Raw genomic sequence first — 21,889 nt, 5'->3', positions numbered from 1 at the left:
GTCTCCCCTCTCTCTTTAATTAACTTTGGGTTTAGTGAGCTTTATTAGGAAGTGTGTCTCTATTTAAATGCAAATTTTGACATTTTTGTCTGGGATGGGATGGAGTCAGCGCTTGTAGCAGCAATTTATGGGGACAGCTCTTGGGGGTGTCGCTGTCAGATCAGTGTGGTTCTCAAACTTTTTTTTATCAGGGCCACACTTTGAGAATTAAAAATTGCCCTGTGCCACACACTGAATTTCTTATTGATAAGGAATACGTTGGAAAACAGCAAGGAAGATCTCCAAGCAGTGCTTCATTTACAGCACAGAACACAGAAACACAGATATGAGAGCCAGTGTGGCGTAATGGTTTGCAGCAGTTCTCAAGCTGTGGGTATCCAGATGTTGTTGGACTACAACTCCCATCATGCTGGCTAGGAATGATGGGAGTTGTAGTCCAACAACATCTGGGGACCCACAGCTTGAGAACCTCTGGTTTAGAGTGTCTGACTAGGACCTGGGAGAGCAGGGTTTGAATCCCCACTCAGTCACGAAGCTAACCTTGGGCCAGTGGGCATCTCTTAGCCTCTTCACCAGCCCAGTGCTGGATTTACATATAAGCTAAACAAGCTATAGCTTAGGGCCCCACTCTCTTGGGCGCCCCCCAAAAATTAAAGGAAAAAAAACCTGGATATAAATTTCCAAAATATAAGATAGAAAACAAATAAAATAAAACCTACATACAGCAAGAGTGTTTTGTCTTGTGTAGGCTCCTGTGATGTAAGTCATGGGCCCCGCCTGCTAGCCTGCTCCCTAAAATATCACTGGTTCGCTCATTTCTATATATAGGGTGCCCACAATCTGCATGTGCAAATGGCTTTAGATACCTATTAGGTCCATAAATTACATATAGCAGTGGTCAGCAAACTTTTACAGCCTTGGGGCAGTCCACCGTCCCTCGGACCATGTGGTGGGCCGGACTATATTTTGAAAAAATATATGAACGAATTCCTATGCCCCACAAATAACACAGAGATGCATTTTAAATAAAAGTGTTATGTACTGAAGTTCTCACCCTGGGCCAGCAGGGGGATACTGTAGATAGTTATGCAAATAAGGGACCGAAAGTGACGTTCAGTGATTGGATAGTTTTAGAAAGTTGTTACAGTTACATTGTAGTGGAGCTCTATATAAGCAGGCTGATTGAACCCTTCAGTTCAGTTCTGTTCTGGCCTGTGAATAAACAAGAGCTATTTGAAGAATCGCTGTGTTGTCTGATATGTTCACCCACAACTTAACAAAAAGGACACATTCTACTTATGCAAAAACACCAGGCAGGCCCCACAAATAATCCAGAGATGCATTGTAAATAAAAGGACACATTCTACTCATGTAAAAACACGCTGATTCCCGGACCATCCGTGGGCCGGATTGAGAAGGTGATTGGGCCGCATCCGGCCCCCAGGCCTTAGGTTGCCTACCTCAGCATACAGAAAATATTCAGCACAAAAAACAGCAACAATTTGTTGTTGACAAATGACAGCTGGACATACAAAAGGGCCTGTTACCTTCAGTAGCTTAGGGCCTCATCAAACCTAAATCTGACCCTGGGCCTACCTCACAAGCTTGTTGTGAGGATGAAATGGGGAGCAGTTGAATCCATTTCCCTTGGGAGGTAAAGGTGGCTTATAAATGTACTAAATAAATAAACCACGGAACCAGATCATGTCCAAAAGGACCTGCAGGTTGGTGGTTGTGCATCAATTGGACGCTCACAAAATAGTCGCCACCTGTATTGATTGCCTTCAAGTCTTTCCGCTATGCTTGGCACCCTCTTCCTGCCACAACAGTGTGATACTTTACAGAGCATCAGTGATACCCATTGTACCTGCCTCTGATTCTACTTCTCTTGTTTTCTCTTTTGATCCTTTAGGTTTTTATATAATAGAATGGGATATTGGAGCGATTGGTCCGTTCCAATCCTTGTTTCAACGGCAGCTGGTTTCACGTATATCACAGCATTATTGGTAAGTTTACTTTTTTTAAAAAAAATGTAAAATACTTTTCAAATTTGTACATTTCACCGATTTTACAGTCCTTTTGACATTTATCAAGCTTGATTTCCTTCCCGCTCTTTCTGCGGTTGCTTCAATTTATTTTTTAATATCTTCTGCATATGCCAATTAACTTAATTTGCTCATTTATTCATCTTCTTTATGCTCTTGTGAAACAGCAGGTTGTTACAATAATCCTGCCAGTGTTTTTTGTTTACAATTTATCTGTAAATATTCAATAAGAAATCAAGATAAACCTTTTGTAAACAACTTTTTGTAAAAGTTTGAGAACCTGCCTTGACTTGGTGGAAGGAAGTTTCCTGGATTCCTAATCAGTTCATTCTCTCTCTCTCTCTCTCTCTCTCTCTCTCTCTCTCTCTCTCTCTCCTTTCCAATTTGCTTCCCTTTCAGATTTTAGCACTATGTCACATAGCAGTAGGACAGCAAATGAACCTACACTGGATCCACAAGGTAAGGCACCTTTCGATATACAGTGCTGTGGGAAAAAAAATGGGTTGGCTTTTGCAGCCCAATTCTCTGGTGTCCCCTAAGTCCGTTAATCAGTCGGAGAAAAATGAGTGGAAGCAGGAACCAGTAGAAGGAAAGAAAGGCAGATCTTCAGTTGCATGGCAAGACCCCAAGCCCACCCCATCTCTAGATAATGAAACACACGGACACCAATATTTTGGGCTGATGGGATAAATAAGGCCACAACTTTATTGGCTACAGATGTGAGCAGTACTGGCTTAGGCATTGGAACGGAATCGACTATATCTGACTCCTGCCCGTCATGCAGGTAGTATTATAAGGGTCAACCACTAGTAAAGGGAGCCCTTTTGATGTACATCAGGGGTCGGCAACCTAAGGCCCATGGGCCACAAGCGGACCGCAGCTGATTGGCAAGCGATGGAGAGGGGGATAAGGGACTCAGCGATAAAGGAGGCTGCCTGGGAGGGGGGAGGTAAAGACAGCGAACTTGCAAGGAGAGGAGACAGGAATACTAAAACAAGTAATGAGGAGAGAAGTTAGAAGAAAAGGAGGAGCAAAAAAACTGCTCCAGCTAAGGAAAAGACACTAAGACAAACAAGAGGGAAGGGGGTGTTGAATGGAAGCAGCTGATCTGCAAGCGATCGGGAGGGAGATAAGGGAGGCTAGCGATAAAGGAGGCTGTCTAGGAGGAGGGAGGTAAAAGCACATGGATCCTCAGGATTTTTGCATTGGGTCACCTCAAATTCACCATCAGATCACATAGCATGTCCATGGCTACAGCCTGCACCAAAAACACACACGCATCCACTGTTTCATGTTTGCGCAAAAACATGGTTACAAAGCATCGATCCACATGGATCCTCAGGATTTTTGCATTGGGCTACCCCAAACTCACCGTCAAATCACATATCATGTCTGTGGCCACAGCATGAACCACAAAAATCATATATCCACTGTTTCGTTCAGAATATTTTTTCCCTTGTTTTCCTCCTCTAAAAACTAGCTGCGTCTTATGGTCAGGTGCGTCCTATGGAGCAGAAAATACGGTACTCTGGTTGGCCTCTGTTGTTTTCTCCTACCAATAGGGAACCCACTTAAGGACTCTATACGGGCTCCGGAATACCCCATAAGGGAAAGGGAGCAGTTTTCCTTACAACAGCTGTGAGGGCTGCTGTGTTGGAGCGTGTGGCGTGGCTTAAAAGTGCTCCGTGACTCTTACGTTGAAGAAAGTTGGGTGGGCAGAACTTGGCAAACCCACAGTCACTTTTTCGCACAGATCCTGTTAGTTTGACAGGAGAAATTTGAATCCTACAATGTCTTCTGCTGCCTTCGGTCTTACTACGCCGCCCTGGCCTGGTCTGGCTCATTCTTTCTTGCTTCCGATTCATGCCTCTCCGAATGAAACTGTGTTGGCTTCAATAGGAACCCGGGTTGCAGCGGTAGATGAGATAAAGGAATAGCCTAGCTATTGCTGCCTTTTAGTCTTATGAGTGATTTTTTTTGGGGGGGGGGAGGTAGCAGGCTGCTCTGCGCTCTTCCAGTGATTGCAATCTCCGGCGAAGAGAATCTCATTACGTTACGCCCGTCACAGTGAAATGTGTTATTAGTGCTTTGCCATTCAAGCTCCTTTTGAGCCCCTCTACATCGGTCAGTTCCGGGGATTAATCTAAATCCCTTTTTTAAGAAAAGAAAAGAGAAGGAGAGAGACAATCCCACCAGCCTGTATCTCCTCCTTTGCCCGCAACGAAGAAAAACCCAGCGAAATGGAGCGCTTTCCGCTTCAAACTTAGCCCTGGCTCTTGAAACAGGATTGTGTCTTCTCGCTTAGTTAGAACCATAATATTTGCAGAGCTGGAAGGGACCTGAGTGTCATCCAGCCCAACCCCTCTGTTTAAAGCTACAGTTTAATTGTCAAAGCAGGTGTTTGTGGAGTTGAGGGCGGGCTGGCCTTCCACGCTGGCTCGACTCCTTTCTTGGATACAAAGAGTGCCTGAGCTTTGATTAGAGCTTTCTCGCAGCACCAGAGGGAAGAAATACAATGAAATCTCTGGCCTTTTCTTGCATTGCAGATTGGGTTGATAACCACCTTGATAACGACTGTTGTCACCATGTGCTCTATAGCCCAGCTATGGGATGATGAGTGGAGCATGGTCGCCATATCCTTGCAGGTAAGTGTCATGGCAGAAGGCAGGAGTCAAGCACGGCTCTTCCGTCCTCCCTAAATAGCCCTCCGGATCAGGGCCAGATTTAGGTTTGCTGAGGCCCTAAGCTACTGAAGGTAACGGGGCCCTTTTTATGTCTAGCCGTCCTTTGTCAACAACAATGGTCTCTGTTTTTTGTGTTGAATATAAGCTATATGGTAATTTGTGGACCTAATAGGTATCTCAAGTCATTTGCACATAACAAAATACATATTTTATCAAAGTAATTGTTGAACTGAAATACAATTAAGAAGAAGTATATTAATAGTGAAATATAATTAAGAGGAAGTATATTAATAGTGAAATAATTATTAAGCTCTACCTTAAAATGACCTTTTATTTATAACAAACTTAATAATGCAAAGACATTGGCATTTGGCAATAACAAAAGTTCCTTTAGAAACACAATTTACAAAGACTCATAATCTAGTCTCTAGAAACTTGCTATAACATGAAATAATAATAGGTGTAAATAATGCAAACTACATTATAAATAGTAGGATATAGGCACCCTGTATATAGAAATGAGCAAACCAGTGATATTTTAGGGAGCAGGCTAGCAGGCGGGGCCCATTGCTTACATCCTAGGAGCCTACACAACACAAAACACTGTTGCTGCGTGTAGGTTTTATTTTATTTGTTTTTAATCTTATATTTTGGAAATGTACATCCAGTTTGTTTTTCCCTTTAATTTTTGGGGGGCCTCCCAAGAGAGTGGGGCCCTAAGCTATAGCTTGTTTAGCTTATACAGTCATACCTCGGGTTACAGACGCTTCAGGTTGCGTTTTTTCAGGTTACTGACCCGCCGAAACCCGGAAGTACCGGAATGGGTTACTTTCGGGTTTCGGAGGTCGCGCGTGCGCAGAAATGCTAAATTGCGCTTTGCACATGCGCAGAAGTGTTGAATCACAACCCGCACATGCGCAGACGAGTGAGTGACCTTACCCCTTTAACCCCCCAAAAAACGGAAGTCCCCCCCCAAAAAAACCCTTTAAAAATGGGGCATTTCTCTCCCCTTAAAAAAGCTCAACATCTTTGAGCTGATCCCCCCCAAAACAGGGGTAGATTGCTAGATCCCTGCCAGTTTTCAATTCTGAAAGTAAATCGCAGTCTCTTGAGAGTTGGCCGCCCCTACTATATAGCAAACGTATTTGCGTACTTCACCGTTCCCTGCTCTCTTTTTCCTAGGCAACAGCGCCTTTTCTGCACATAGGAGCCCTTGCGGCTGTCACGGCCCTGTCTTGGTTGGTGTCTGGGCAGTTTGCAAGAGCCGAAAGAGCCAGTGAGTAGTTGCTTGTTTCTTTCTCGTCAAGATTTGTGTGTCAGTGCTGTGTGTTGGGTGGAGGGGGCTGAGCCCAGGGTTTGAACCCCGGTTGGCGAATCCTGGTTAAAGCTAACCATGGCTTACTGTTCTCCTTCCTGCAGGCATGAACCTTACCATGGTTAGGATTAAGCTGGTGAGGGGCTTAACTTGGTGCTTGAATGCTGGTTGGTGGATCCTGGTTAAAGCTAACCATGGTTTACTGTTCTCATTCCTGCAGACATGAATTTCCCCATGGTTAGCATTGAGGGATGAGGTGGGGCTTAACTTGTGGGTTGAACCCTGGTTGGTGGATCCTGGTTAAAGCTAACCATGGTTTACTGTTCTTCTTCTCCTCAGGCATTGACTTCACTATGGTTAGCATTAAGACGGGATGGGGTGGGGCTTAACTTGGGGCTTGAATCCTGGTTGGCAGATCCTGGTTAAAGCTAACCATCGTTCATAGTGCTCCTTTTTGCAGAAGTGGCTACACCGTGGTTAGCACTGAGACAGAATGGGAGAATTTGCATTTGTGGAGGGAAGGAAAGTCTGGGAGCCTGCAGCTTGCTCCCAGCTGGCTAGCAATTGTGGTTTGATAGGAGAAAGCAAAGTGCAATCCCAGGTCGGGACATGACATGACCTGCTCACACAGAGATTGGAGCAAAGTGGGAGTACCCAGACTGTGTGCATTGGCACGTTGCATAAGCCAAGTTTTATGGCTTAGTGCAAACATGACCTTCTTGTTTATTTTATCATAGCTTTCCCTCCATTGCTGTAAAGCTAAATTCAGTGCTTTTGTAAGACAAACACAGACCTGAATGGTCAAAATACCGCTCAGCAGGTGGAGTCTTTGCATGGCATGGCTCCCTAGCACACCTGTACACCTGGATTTACCTGTGTGTTTAGGGATGAGAATTGTCTGCCTTCCACTCAGACAGTGCTGCCCCCGCCCCAAAAAAAAATGTTTAGGGGTGCTCTCATTTTGACTAAAGAAAACCACCATTTTATAGTTCAAATTGGGGAAAATAAATACAGTGGAGGGACGCGGGTGGCGCTGTGGGTTAAACCACAGAGCCTAGGACTTGCCGATCAGAAGGTTGGCGGTTCAAATCCCCGCGACAGGGTGAGCTCCTGTTGCTTGGTCCCAGCTCCTGCCAACCTAGCAGTTCAAAAGCATGTCAAAGTGCAAGTAGATAAATAGGTACCACTCCAGCGGGAAGGTAAACGGTGTTTCCGTGCGCTGCTCTGGTTCGCCAGAAGCGGCTTAGTAATGCTGGCCACATGACCCGGAAGCTGTACACCGGCTCCCTTGGCAAATAAAGCGAGATAAGCACCGCAACCCCAGAGTCGGCCACGACTGGACTTAACGGTCAGGGGTTTCTTTACCTAATACAGTAAATGGACAAAAGTACCAAGATTCACAAAATGTTTAGGGGTATGCGTACCCCTGCGTCCCACCCCCCAGAAAAAAAGCCCTGCACTCAGAGATCTGACTTCTAAAGGTCCTGGTGAGGAGGGAGGCTGAACCTTGGAGAAGGAATTAATGATTTTCAACAAGTCAATTCCCTAAATAGGTTGCGTGGATGATACTATTCTGAGACAATGAGAGAGAGAGTGATTTGATTGATTCTATTCCTATGCTGCTTTTCATTCAAATGCATCTCAAAGTAGCTTACAAACAATAAATAACACTAACAGAACAGAACATCAGGAATCCCAGAACAGATAGCTCAGTTAGTAGAGCACAGCTCAACATCAAAAAAACGAAGATCATGGCCACTGGCCCATCACCTCCTGGCAAATAGAAGGGGAAGAAATGGAGGCAGTGAGAGATTTTACTTTCTTGGGCTCCATGATGACTGCAGATGGTGACAGCAGTCACAAAATTTAAAGACACCTGCTTCTTGGGAGAAAAGCAATGAAAAACCTAGACAGCATCTTAAAAAGCAGAGACATCACCTTGCTGACAAAGGTCCATATAGTTAAAGCTATGGTTTTCCCAGTAGTGATGTATGGAAGTGAGAGCTGGACCATAAAGAAGGCTGATCGCTGAAGAATTGATGCTTCTGAATTCTGGTGCTGGAGGAGACTCTTGAGAGTCCCATGGACTGCAAGAAGATCAAACCTCTCCATTCTGAAGGAAATCAGCCCTGATTGCTCACTGGAAGGACAGATCCTGAAGCTGAGGCTCCAAGAATTTGGCCACCTCATGAGAAGAGAAGACTCCCTGGAAAAGACCCTGATGTTGGGAAAGATGGAGGGCACAAGGAGAAGGGGACGACAGAGGACGAGATGGTGGGACAGTGTTCTCGAAGCTACCAGCATGAGTTTGACCAAACTGTGGGAGGCAGTGGAAGACAGGAGTGCCTGGCGTGCTCTGGTCCAGGGGGTCACGAAGAGGCAGACACGACTAAACAACTAAACAACAACAACAACAAGACTCTTGATTTCAGGGTCATGCATTCGAGTCCCACGGTGGGCTAAAAATTCGTGGAACCATGACCCTCATGGTTCCTTCCATCTCTACAATTCTGTGATTCTATGGCATGTAGCATAAGTCGTATAAAATAATTAACAAACCATCAATAAAACCACTACAATTTGTAGAACGTTATTAACGAAAATACGCTAAACATCGCAGTCGCAGCAAAAATTATGTTATATGATGAACAAATCAATACGGCACTTACAATCTATAAAACAATATTAACAGCATTAGCAAAAGAGCAACTAAGAAAAATAAGCAAAGTGAGTGGAAGAGTCAGCAAAGTTTCTGATTCTTATGGAGCTGGAAAAGTGTTTGTTTTGCATAGGCACAGCCTCAGGCACGCAACAGACGTTTGGGACTGTGTTGGTTGTACAGTGGCAACTTGGTTCTCAAATGCCTTGGCACTCAAGCAACTTGGAACCCAAACACTGCAAACCTGGAAGTAAGTGTTCCGGTTTGTGAACTTTTTTCGGAATCCGAACGTGCTCCTTTTTGAGTGTTATGCTTCCGTTTTGAGGGCCACCCTTCCGTTTTAAGTGTTACACTGAGGTCTGTCTGTTTTTGCTATTTATTTTGCGTTTTTGTGGCTCTTTTTATTGTTTTTGTGACTGTGTGGAACCCAGTTCAGCTCCTGATTGATTGATTGATTGATTGTGTGACAGCAGTACATTGTTTATTGCTTTCATTTTATGGGTCAACGGTCTCGTTAGATAGTGAAATCCAGGTTCAATTGCTGTTTTAGGGGATGTTCTTAAAAGTCTGGAACGGATTAAACCGTTTTGCATTACTTTCTATGGGAAAGCACACCCTGGTTTCAGAACTGACTTCCGGAACGGATTAAGTTTGAGAACCAAGGTACCACTGTAGTATTCCGAAATAGCTGGAGGGCACCAGAATGGGGAAGGCTGCTCTGTGGACTTCCTGAATGTCTTGGGAACAGCCTCTCCTCCCTCCTTTTCCTGGATCCCTGTTCACCATCTCTCTCTCTCTCTCTCTCTCTCTCTCTCTCTCTCTCTCTCTCTCTCTCTCTCTCTCGTCTGTTTGCCTCTTGCTGCAGCCTCCCAGTTGCTGACATTTGGAGCCTACTTTGCGGTGGTTCTGGCCCTGTACCTCATCCCCCTCACGGTCTATTCCCCTTGCATCATGGAGAAGAAGGACCTCGGCCCCAAGCCTGCCATTATTGGACACCGGGGAGCACCAATGGTAGGATCCCCTTCTTATGACTCCTCCCCAGTCATCTATTTTTAAAAAAATATAAATTACCGTATTTTTTGCTCTATAAGACTCACTTTTTCCCTCCTAAAATGTAAGGGGAAATGTGTGTGCGTCTTATGGAACGAATGCAGGCTGCGCAGCTATCCCAGAAGCCAGAACAGCAAGAGGGATTGCTGCTTTCACTGCACAGCGATTCCTCTTGCTGTTCTGGCTTCTGAGATTCAGAATATTTTTGTCCTTGTTTTCCTCCTCCAAAAACTAGGCGCTTGTTGTGGTCTGGTGGAGCCAGTGTGGTGTAGTGGTTAAGAGCGGTAGTCTCGTAACCTGGGGAACCGGGTTTGCGTCTCCGCTCCTCCACATGCAGCTGCTGGGTGACCTTGGGCCAGTCACACTTTTTTGAAGTCTCTCAGCCCCACTCACCTCACAGAGTGTTTGTTGTGGGGAAGGAAGGGAAAGGAGAATGTTTGCCGCTTTGAGACTTCTGAAGGGGAGTGAAAGGTGGGGTATCAAATCCAAACTCTTCTTCTTCTTCTTCTTCTTGTGCATCTTATAGAGCGAAATACGGTAGTCTCCACCCCCATCGTTCTACCCGGACACTAAGGTCCAGTGCCGAGGGCCTTCTGCAGTTGGACCTCAGCTGAACAATGGGAGTGGAGACTGTTAAGTTGTGGGTGAACATATCAGACGACACAGCGATTCTTCAAACAGCTCTTGTTTATTCACAGGCCAGGACAGAACTTAACTGAAGGGCTCAGTCAGCCTGCTTATATAGAGCTCCAGTACCACGTTACTGTAACAACTTTCTAAAACTATCCAATCACTGAACGTCACTTTCGATCCTTCATTTGCATAACTATCTACAGTATCCTCCTGCTGGCCCAGGGTGAGAACTTTAGTGCGTAACAGAGACGCTCCTTCGTAGGAGTTGCTTCTGAATGCCAGTTGCAGGAGAGGAGAGTTGCTCACATGCGCCGGTGCTTTTCCATCCAGCATCAGTCAAGCGGTTCAGTAAAGGAAGCCAAAATGTGTTTGCCTGGGCTCTCTTAGACAGCTGGAACATAGTGATAGAAGAGCCTCTCTCAAACACATATCACCTTCTAGCCTTACAAAAAATAAAAAATAAACCTTTTTTTTTAAAAAAAAACGTCTGGTCCTGCTTCTGGAATCCTTCCTCCCAGCCAAGTGTGTTTACTTTTGAACCTCGTCCTCGTTTTAATGCCCTCTGCCCAAGGCTTTCTGTTAAGAGCAGCTAATTCGCACACTAATACTTGTTGATCTTTGGCTCAGAATGAACATATGTTCCACAAAGAGGAATTTGTTTTGGCAGCTGTTGCTGTACCAGGAAGGAGTCGACGGCCTAATTAAAAATCTAAAGATGTCTCATTCCCCAGAATAGAGGGTGTGTGTGCTGGAGAGAGAGATTTTTATTCCACCTTGAAGGTAAAGATGAAAAAGGCTCAAAAGTAAACGAGGGGACATGAATCTGGCGTAATAGGATCACCCCCCCTAGGATCCCGAAATCTTCATTCGTTAGGTTAAGATGTCTTTTGCAGAGAGAAGGCAAAGTAAAAGCTGAGAGCCAGGATAAGAAAGGCAGCTTCTAGGCAGTGATTGCAGCTTTTATAAATTCTAATAATAATACTAATATGAATCAAACAGGTAACAGCAAATTTGTTGTCGTTTAGTGGTTTAGTGGACTCTTCGTGACCCCCTGGACCAGAGCACGCCAGGCACTCCTGTCTTCCACTGCCTCCCGCAGTTTGGTCAAACTCATGCTGGCAGCTTCGAGAACACTGTCCAACCATCTTGTCCTCTGTCGTCCCCTTCTCCTTGTGCCCTCCATCTTTCCCAACATCAGGGTCTTTTCCAGGGAGTCTTCTCTTCTCATGAGGTGGCCAAAGTCTTGGAGCCTCAGCTTCAGGATCTGTCCTTCCAGTGAGCACTCAGGGCTGATTTCCTTCAGAATGGGTAGGTTTGATCTTCTTGCAGTCCACGGGACTCTCAAGAGTCTCCTCCAGCACCAGAATTCAGAAGCATCAATTCTTCGGCGATCAGCCTTCTTTATGGTCCAGCTCTCACTTCCATACATCACAGCAAATTTAGGATTTGCAATTAAAAGTGAATCAGGTGCACTTGCAGGGAAATAATATTTCCCTTGGTCTGTCCTGAATCTTCCAATAATAATAATAATAATAATAATAATAATAATAATAATAATAATAATAATAATAATTTATTATTTAAACCCCTCCCATCTGGCTAGGCTTCCCCAGCCGCTCTGGGTGGCTTCCAGAAAAATATTAAAATACTGTAATATATCAAATATTAAAAACTTCCCTAAACAGGGCTGCCTTCAGGTGTCTTCTAAAAGTCTGGTAGTTGTTCTCTTTGACATCTGGTGGGAGGGTGTTCTACAGGGCAGGTGCCACCACCAAGAAGGCCCTCTGCCTGGTTCCCTGTAACTTGGCTTCTCGCAGTGAGGGAACCGCCAGAAGGCCCTCGGTGCTGGACCTCAGTGTCCGGGTGGAACGATGGGGGTGGAGACGCTCCTTCCAACCTTCAGCTTTGTTGGATTTCACCGAGTTCAAATCCTAGAGTTGGAAGGGGTCCTGGTCATCTAGTCCAACCCTCTGTTGACCCTTGAACCCACAACCCTGAGATTCAGAGCCTCACATTCTCTACTGACTGAGCTGTCTATTATGAGAGCAAGAGGAAAAATCCTTTTCTCTACCTGCGCGCGTAATTCCCATCCCATCTCCTCTTCCTCGCCTTAAATGGGTGTTAATTCATAAGTTGTTCTTCAGCGTAGCCACGCTTCTTCTCAGCGGGTTGGAAGGAAAGTCTCTGCCGCCCCTCTGATCCATAATTTAACACACGGTTTAGTCTTCCTTTTAAACATTGCAAATCTCTTCCTTCCGGAATCGAGGTTTTTAAGAGATCCTTTAAAGCAGAAAGGACAATCCCCAGGTTTCAAAGCCTTTCTCATCCTTTGTTTTATCTTTTTTGTAGAAGCCTCTTCCTCTGCAGTGGATTAAAAGGCTCATTTCCTGCTTAGGCAAGTCACTCCTATTTTAGCTTCTTCCCCAATTTGACCTTTAGATCGGATTTTGTATTTTTTCAAAATAAAAAAAGTCCAATATTAAATGTCACTCTTGAATCTTTTAACGTGAGGGGAAGCAAGTTGGAAACATCATTGTTCCAGAGATGTATTTTTCCTGTGGGTCATAACTAGCAGGCTTATTATTATTATTATTATTATTATTATTATAACACCTACTTAATATAATGCTTCAAACTGACAAATGCTATTGCGCCCTCCTGAAAGGTGAATGCCAATACAATCTGAGGGTATTTCTTCTTCTTCTTCTTTGGCGATCCCTCGTAGCTGAGTAAGATTGTCTTCCATAAACACAGTTTTAACAACGAGTCCGTAATTGACTGTGGAGGCCAATTCTGGATCCACACGTCCTTCCACAGTGAGGACACAGGTTTCCGGGCGGGAGTTGGTCACAGTGAGGGTTTGCCAAGCGTGCCTTCCTCTTAGCATGTTTCTCCCTTGCGTCCTGAGTTTGAGCGTCTTCAAAGCCCATGACACCTTTGGTAAAGGCTGTTCTCCAACTGGAGCGCTCGCAGGCCAGTGTTTCCCAGTTATCAGTGCTTATACTGTCTATAGAGTCTTGAAACCTCTTTTGTTGACCACCAGCATTATGCTTTCCATTTTTAAGTTCGGAATAGAGTAGTTGCTTTGGAAGACGATCATCGGGCATCCGCACAACATGACCAGTCCAACGAAGTACAATGGTACCTCGGGTTATATACGCTTCAGGTTACAGACTCCGCTAACTCAGAAATAGTACCTCGGGTTAAGAACTTTGCTTCAGGATGAGAACAGAAATCGTGCTCTGGCAGCGCGGTAGCAGCAGGAGGCCCCATTAGCTAAAGTGGTGCTTCAGGTTAAGAACAGTTTCAGGTTAAGAACGGACCTCCGGAACGAATTAAGTACTTAACCCGAGGTACCACTGTATTATCAGATAAGATAACGTTACCAGATTTTTTTTCAATGAATCCCTGGACACTTTAAATAAATAAATAAATACATACATACATACTACGTTCGGGACATTAATGCTGCAGCGATGGCGGTGGCAGAGGGGCAGCCGCCGCCTTGACCTCAACTGCCATGTTTCCCTTTCGAGGAGGGCCGAGAGCAGTGGTGAGGCTCGGGCAGTGTGATGCCTCCCTTCCCATCGGAGCAGCCCCAATCCCATTCCTACTTGCGTGCAAGCAGGAGGGGACGGGGATCCCTCAGCTGGGAAGTGAGGCTTCCCATTGCCTAACTGAGAGATCCCTGCCCCCTCCTGCCAGTGTGGTGTAAGAGCGGTACTCTCGTGATCTGGAGAACCGGCTTCGCGTCTCCGCTCCTCCACATGCAGCTGCTGGGTGACCTTGGGCCAGTCACACTTCTCTGAAGTCTCTCAGCCCCACTCACCTCACAGAGTGTTTGTTGTGAAGGGAAAGGAGATTGTTAGCCGCTTTGAGACTCCTTAAAGGGAGTGAAAGGCGGGATATCAAATCCAAACTCTTCTTCTTGCACTCAAGTTCTGATAGGCAGCGTGAAGCCTTCCTTCACAGCTGAGAGATCCCCACTCCGCTTGCACGCAAGTAGGAGTTGTGAGGCTGCTCCAATAGGCAGCACGAAGCCTCCCTTCACAGCTGAGTTGCTGGGGTCAGGGAAGGTGGAGGCAGCCCAGAAGCTGCATCTTAGAGCCCCTGCACCACCATCACATGGGAACTTCCCAGCAGCTCCTGAAGCCAGCCAGAGCCAACTGCTGTAGGCTGCTGAGACTGCCGCTGCTGCGTTTCCCGGGGACATTAGATGAAATCCGGGGACATTCATTTGTCCGGGGACTAATTCGCAAATCCGGGGACTGTCCCTGGGAAACCGGGACGTCTGGTAACCCTATGCTGCCAAATGCCAGGGGAAACAGAACTGCCTTTCTTGGCACCTAAATGTTGGCTCATCTATCTGTGGAGAGCAGTCCACAGTCGTGGAGCCACCACCCAGAAGACCCTGTCCTGTGTTGTCACTCTCCACACCCCCCCATGAATGCGGACACACAGAGATGGGTCTCTGGTGGTGGGTGCAGGGTCTGGGTAGGTTCCTGCAGAGAGAGGCAGTCCCAAAGGTATTGACGTCCCAAATCTCATCACGCTTCATATATTTAGACCAGCACTTCAAACTGAGCCTGGAAATTAATCTCTAGCTGGAACGGGATAAGATTTTACCTCCTGCTTCTAGACCACAAACCGGCTGCAGAATTCTTCAGCGGCTGCCATTTTCCAACCAACTAATTGCCATTTTATTAGCTGATAATAATAAAGATAGTGGTAATAATACTACCTAATAATTACTTTTTTTTATCTAAACAATTTAGCTACCGCTCAACCACGGTTGTCTGTAGGCAGCAACAAATGCAATGTGGAAAAATTACTTAAAGTGAGCTGGTAGCCAGTGTGGTGTAGTGGTTAAGAGCAGTGGACTCGTAATCTGGAGAACCGGGTTCGCTTCCCCGCTCCTCCACATGCAGCTGCTGGGTGACCTTGGGCCAGTCACACTTCTCTGAAGTCTCTCAGCCCCACTCCCCTCACAGAGTGTTTGTTGTGGGGGAGGAAGGGAAAGGAGAATGTTAGCTGCTTTGAGACTACTTAGGGTAGTGATAAAGCAGGATATCAAATCCAAACTCCTCCTCCTCCTCCTCCTCCTCCTCCTCCTCCTCCTCCTCTTCTTCTTCTTCAAGTTAGACTTCAATGATGCGTCTTCCTGTTAATCATTTGTTCATCCCCCTACTTCACTGTAATTTCTGCATCACTTTCCTAACAGCAAAAAGTTCGTTTTTTAAAATAGAAAAAAAAGCAGGTTTATTGTATGAGTCGACAGAGCACTTTAATCCACTTTAATTTTGCAGACCTCTGTTTCCTTCCGCAAAAGAGTGTCCGTCTTGGGGGCACCCACAGCATTCCCGCAAACCACCCTTTTATAGAAATATTTGTGCCATGTTCTTGAGAGTTCCATTATTTTTTTTTTTCTGGTGGCCTCCATCTGTTTCCAGCAGCAAAACATCCAGCGGACTCTGCCCCATCTTTTGATCTCCTCAAATTAATCTCCTCCGTATTCTAGAGATTCTCATTTGGCAGCCCGATCCCTTTCTGTGCCCGATGCTATTTTAAACACGTTTGGATAGTCGATGTTGGCATTTTAACTGACTGCTCTATCTCTTGTACGCTGTCCGGTTTGGCAGCTTGCTTAGATGAATAAATGATATTGTTTGTTCATCTTTTTCTCCTTCCCAGATGGCACCTGAAAACACTCTGATGTCCTTCCAGAAAGCGGTGGAGCAGAAACTCTACGGAGTGCAGGCAGATGTGGTCATAAGGCAAGTGCCTCTCTCTGCTCTCAGGTGCAGAGTTGAATTGTAGAGTTGGAAGGGAGACCAGGGGTCATCTAGTCTGACCCCCTGCAAAGCAGGAATCTCAGCCAAGGAATCCCTTGCCACGCTAGTTTCTTTTGCATGTTTCCTGCCCTTATTCAAATTTCTGGGCTCGGAGGTGTGCAGTTTGCCATATTTGTCCAGGCCGAGTGGGAAAGTGAGGATGCCTTTAGGCACGGGGTTGTGGAATCAGGGAACTGGTACCTTTTTCCGAGCACAATTCAAAGTGTTGGTGCTGACCCTGAAAGCCCCAAATGGCCTCAAAGGCCCAGTATACCTGAAGGAGCGTCTCCACCCCTATCGTTTGGCCCAGACACTGAGGTCCAGCGCTGAGGGCCTTCTGGTGGTTCCCTCACTGCGAGAAGCAAAGCTACAGGGAACCAGGCAGAGGGACTTCTCGGTGGTGGCACCCGCCCTGTGGAACACCCTCCCACCAAATGTCAAAGAGAAGAACAACTACCAGACTTTTAGAAGACATCTGAAGGCAGCCCTGTTTAGGGAAGCTTTTAATGTCTGATGCATTACTGTATTTTAATATTTTGTTGGAAGCTGCCCAGAGTGGCTGGGGAAGCCCAGCCAGATGGGTGGGGTATAAATAATAAATTATTTTACTGGATAACCCTCGGGTGCCCCTTACAGCTCCGTGAGTCTACATGGAATAGTGGAGGCATTCTATATCGGTCGAGCGCTGCCTTGCAGATGTAATGGGAGACTCTTTTTCTCTTTCCATTGCACAGCTACGACGGAGTGCCTTTCCTCATGCATGACAAGACGCTACGGAGGACGACGGACGTGGAGGCCGTCTTCCCAGAGAGGGCCTACACACATTCTTCCATGTTCAACTGGACAGACCTGGAGATGCTGAACGCCGGCGAATGGTTCCTCAAGGTGTGCGGCCGAGTCTGGAGGGTGGGGTGGGTCTCCCCTGCCCTTGCTTGCTTGCTTGCTTTATTCAATCAATCAATCAATCAATCAATCAATCAATCAATCAATGGTGGTTGAAGCATTAGAGGGCAAGGCTCTGCTTCCCAAATTGGCCTTTCCAAACCAGCCTGGTTGCCTCCTTCTACCACGATGGATGCTTTTGAGAACAGAACGAAGCACCCCATTAATCAGCTTGAAAGACAGAGAGTGATCTTGAAAACGCCCTTGCGTCTTGGAGGAAGGTTTCCCCTTCATCCCTTCTCCTCTTTCTCCTCCTCGCTTTCAGGAAAGCTCCTGATGTGCAAAGTATTTGTTTGCTGTCTCCCGATATTCTTTACAAGATATTTTGTCAGGGGGCCTGAGGGAAAAGAAAAGTTTGCAGAAACGAGTTAACGTATCTCGTTGGTTTTCCGGAACGGGCTTTTACGTCGTGCGAAAGCTCAAATGAAATCCGGAAATCAACGGCCAGGGAATTAGCTGCCGTGCAAATGTAGCCTAAAAGATGGCTTCCTCAAAAAATAAAAATGTTGGCTTCCAAAGCGATAACGTTGAACGCTGGTCTCTCTGTTTGCTCCCCCTTCCCTCAGAACGATCCCTTCTGGACCGCCCAGTCGCTCTCCAGTTCCGACTTTGTCAGAGCCGCCAACCAGTCCGTCTGCAAGCTGGCCGAGATGCTGGAGGTGGTCAAGGGCAATGCCACCGTCCTCTTAAACTTCCAGAGCTTGCCTCGGGACCACCCTTACTACAGCGCTTTCATCAACATTACCCTGGAAACGGTCCTCGACTCGGGCATCCCTCAGCAGGCTGTGAGTTCAACGTCACTTTTGTAGGTAGATGCTGAATAATGTTTGTTGGGGCTTCTGCTTCAGTTGGACAAAACAAGTTTTTTTGGGGGGGTCACTGTAGCTTTACGGAGGATGAGCGAGCAACGTCCCCCCAAAACCTGCCGCCTGCCCCACACAAAATGCACCTTGCTCATCGCCGCTTGCTTCCGTCCTGAGTATTGCGGGGGGTGGACGGACTAGATGTTTCTCAGGGATCCCTCCCGATTCCATGACCTTCCTTTTCGATGTGCCTTGCCTTCTCATTGGCTGTGTGATCCTAGCCAATCAGGGAGCACGTAGTCATGGTCATCAAATGGCGACTTCATTGAGGGTGAATGAAGACTTTCCTTGCCCTCCCTGGGAATGGCCTGGTTGCAGAGGATTCCTAATAATAATAATAATAATAATAATAATAATAATATATCATTTATACCCCACCCATCTGGCCGGGCCTCCCCAGTCACTCTGGGCAGCTTCCAATGGGATATTAAAAACACGATAAAAGATCAAACATTAAAAGCTTCCCTAAACAGGGCTGCCTTCAGATAGTTGTTTATTGCCTTGACATCTGGTGGGAGGGTGTTCCACAGGGTGGATGCCACTACCGACTGCCTGGTTCCCTATAACTTGGCTTCTCACAGGGAGGGAACCACCAGAAGGCCCTTGGAGCTGGACCTCAGTGTCTGGGCAGAACGATGGGGGTGGAGACGCTCCTTCAGGTATACTGGGCCATTTGGGGCTTTCAAGGTCAGCACCAACACTTTGAATTGTGCTTGGAAACCTACTGGGAGCCAAAGTTTCTTCTCTTTGCAATGTCTCCCTGCCCCCCCCCCCCGTGTGTTTGTGTATCTAACACACACCCCTGCAACCCCCAGCATTTCATAGAACTACAGAATTTTACAGGTAACAGGGTCCATCTCAAACCCCTACAACACGGGAACCTCAACATGCTGCTCCTCATCCCATTTGAAACCATACCTGACCCTGCTTAGCTCTGCAAACGTGCCGGCCATTTTTATTGCTCTCTGGGTTGCTGGTTCCATTGTCAAATCATTCCAGAGATGTTTTTCCTGCTGAGATCTTCCCTCATCCCGGAACAGCCGTCTTCTGAGTGACAGCCCTCCATCGATTATAGTGTCAGTCCTCAGCTTTTGCTCATGTGAATATAATTCAAGACACAAACAATTTCGTGAAGGTCCTTTAAATGTGGGACATCTCTTCCTGATCTCTGCAACCTGGGATATCTGGGCAGCTGGGAGGCATCTGCCTTGAGCACATTTCCATCCATCTTGAGATCCTGGCGCTGTGCTCTAAACCACTGAGCCTCTTGGGCTTGCCGATTGGAAGGTCGGCGGTTCAAATCCCTGCAACGGAGTGAGCTCCCATTGCTCTGTCCCAGCTCCTGCCAACCTAGCAGTTCGAAAGCACACCAGTGCAAGTAGATAAATAGGTACCACTGCAGCGGGAAGGTAAACGGCGTTTCCGTGCACTCTGGTTTCTGTCACAGTGTCCTGTTTTTTAAGAAGCTGTTTAGTCTAAGGTTACCAGACGTCCCCGTTTTCTGGGGCCAGTTCCCAGATTTACAAACCAACCCCCTGACAAAATCCATTGAAGTTGAAAAGTGTCCCTGGATTCATTGAAAAAAATCTCGTAACCTTTGTTTAGTCCTGCTGCCCACGTGATCCAGAAAGCTGTCTGTGGACAAACGCCGGCTCCTTCGACCTGAAATCGAGATGAGTACCGCCAGTGCCAGATTTAGGTATAAGCTGAACAAGCTATAGCTCAGGACCCTACTCTCTTGGGGCCCCAAAAAAAATTTAAAGGAAAAAAAATCTGGATGTACATTTCCAAAATATAAGATAAAAATCAAATCAAATAAAACCTACATACAGCAACAGTGTTTTGCGTTGTGTAGGTCCTATTAGGTCCATAAATTATCATACACAGAGGTACCTCAGGTTAAGAACGTAATTTGTTCCGGAGGTCCGTTCTTAACCTGAGGTACCACTTTGGCTAATGGGGCCTCCTGCTGCCGCACAATTTCTGTTCTCATCCTGAGGTAAAGTTCTTAAACGGAGGGACTATTTCTGGGTTAGCGGAGTCTATAACCTGAAGCGCCTGTAACCTGAAGCGCCTGTAACCCAAGGTACCACTGTATAGCATATATTCAGCACAAAAAACAGCGACAATTTGTTGTTGACAAAGGACAGCTGGACATATAAAGTTCCCCATTACCTTCAGTAGCTTAGGGCCTCGTCAAACCTCAATCTGGCCCTGAGTACCACAACCCCATAGTTGCCTTTGACTGGACTTAGCTTTCCAGGGGTCCTTTGCCTTTACCTTTTACCAAACAGCCTTTCCAGTTAAGGGTGTGAGAGTTTTGTTGTTGTTGCTCACCGCGTTCAGTCCTGAAGCATCTCGCACACCCACATATGGAGCAATTAGCTTGGGGGACGACTCCACATTTAGTTTCCATCTGTTCTTTCTAAGAACACCGGCAGCCAGTTTCCAATTTGAAGTGCGTCTTGCTCCACCGGATCCTCGTTCAAGGAGGCTGCCTGCTTCCATCCTGTCAGCCTTTTCTGTTCATCCACCCCCAAAAATAACCTTTTGGAGGCAGCGTTTGTGCTTCTAGCTTGGTTTAATGCTTCCTGTTGAGGTCGCAGGTTCTATCCACAACGGCATCTTATTATTTTGTTACATTGCATTACATTAGATTGGCATCCCTCCAATGAGCTCACGGTGGTGTATGTAGCTCTCCTGATGTTATGTTTACAACAACCCTGCGAGGTGTGTTAGGCAGAGAGGGAGCGTGCTGGGCACCGGGCGTCCCAATCCTCCAATTTGGAAGGGTATAAACTCAGCCAGAGAGGTGGGTCCCACAAAACGAAATCCCTTCACTGCCAAAGGACAGAGGAGGCGAAACCTCAGGATCTGGCTATAATTGTACATCGAAGGCTCTCTACATGCACCTTTGGACTGAAAAGATCAGATTATTCTTAGCAATGGGAAATAATTTCAGGTTGGAGAGAGGGAGAGAAAAAAAAAGATAAAGTATTTGCACTGATCTTCATCTTTTTTTCCTCTCCAACCTGAAATTATTTCCCATTGCTAAGAATCATCTGGTCTTTTATTTGCACTGATCAGACACAGGTGGCGCTGTGGGTTAAACCACAGAGCCTAGGACTTGCTGATCAGAAGGTCGGCTGTTTGAATCCCTGCAACGGGGTGAGCTCCCGTTGCTCAGTCCCTGCTCCTGCCAACCTAGCAGCTCAAAAGCACGTCAAAGTGCAAGTAGATAAATAGGTACCACTCTGGCAGGAAGGTAAACGGCATTTCCGTGCGCTGCTCTGGTTCGCCAGAAGCGGCTTAGTCATGCTGGCCACATGACCCGCAAGCTGTACGCCGGCTCCCTCGGCCAATAAAGCGAGATGAGCGCTACAACCCCAGAGTCGGCCACGACTGGACCTAATGGTCAGGGGTCCCTTTACCTTTACCTATTTGCACTGATCAGGAAACCACACTCAAGACTCCTGCGACCGGATACACAATGGTACGTTGACATAACGCAGAAATGTTCCAGAATTTTAAAGTGAAATACTTGCACCAATTTTAAGCCGTGGTTTTGAGAAACTCCTTGAGTGAGGAGTGCGATCTTTTGAAAAGCAGTACCAACTGTTGAAAAGCTTTTGCAGCCCTGACCTCTTGGTAATGGCTGCTCTTTTCTAACGCTAGAAAAGTGCAACCTGTGCTGCTGATATAAGTAGTATATGACTCATGCAACACACTGGCGACTCATAGACACACAATAATTACCCAAATAATTATACATTCTTTATCAATCTTCTGAGAAAAATACAAAACCTTGTGCAAAGCCGCAGAAACTTGCAAACTGTCCAGTCTAAGATGAACTTATAATGTCTGATT

The 21,889-nt window shown here is 46.3% G+C and overlaps 1 protein-coding gene across 1 annotated transcript in view; it reads left to right on the top strand.

Moving 5' to 3' along the window:
- GDPD5 (glycerophosphodiester phosphodiesterase domain containing 5) overlaps positions 1-21,889 on the top strand; it is a 168,276-nt gene that overhangs the window by 127,115 nt on the left and 19,272 nt on the right. Inside the window, exons 4-11 of the mRNA XM_081910244.1 lie at positions 1,913-2,006; positions 2,445-2,504; positions 4,592-4,690; positions 5,912-6,005; positions 9,569-9,714; positions 16,078-16,160; positions 16,952-17,102; positions 17,726-17,944. Of these exons, the coding sequence (XP_081766370.1) occupies positions 1,913-2,006; positions 2,445-2,504; positions 4,592-4,690; positions 5,912-6,005; positions 9,569-9,714; positions 16,078-16,160; positions 16,952-17,102; positions 17,726-17,944 (946 nt within the window). The remainder of the gene's footprint in view (positions 1-1,912; positions 2,007-2,444; positions 2,505-4,591; positions 4,691-5,911; positions 6,006-9,568; positions 9,715-16,077; positions 16,161-16,951; positions 17,103-17,725; positions 17,945-21,889) is intronic.

Source organism: Podarcis melisellensis, assembly GCF_964234715.1.
Source record: "Podarcis melisellensis genome assembly, chromosome: 4".
Taxonomy (NCBI): Eukaryota; Metazoa; Chordata; class Lepidosauria; order Squamata; family Lacertidae; genus Podarcis; species Podarcis melisellensis.
Note: the sequence above shows the minus strand (reverse complement) of the source record. Positions and strands in the feature narration are given on the sequence as shown.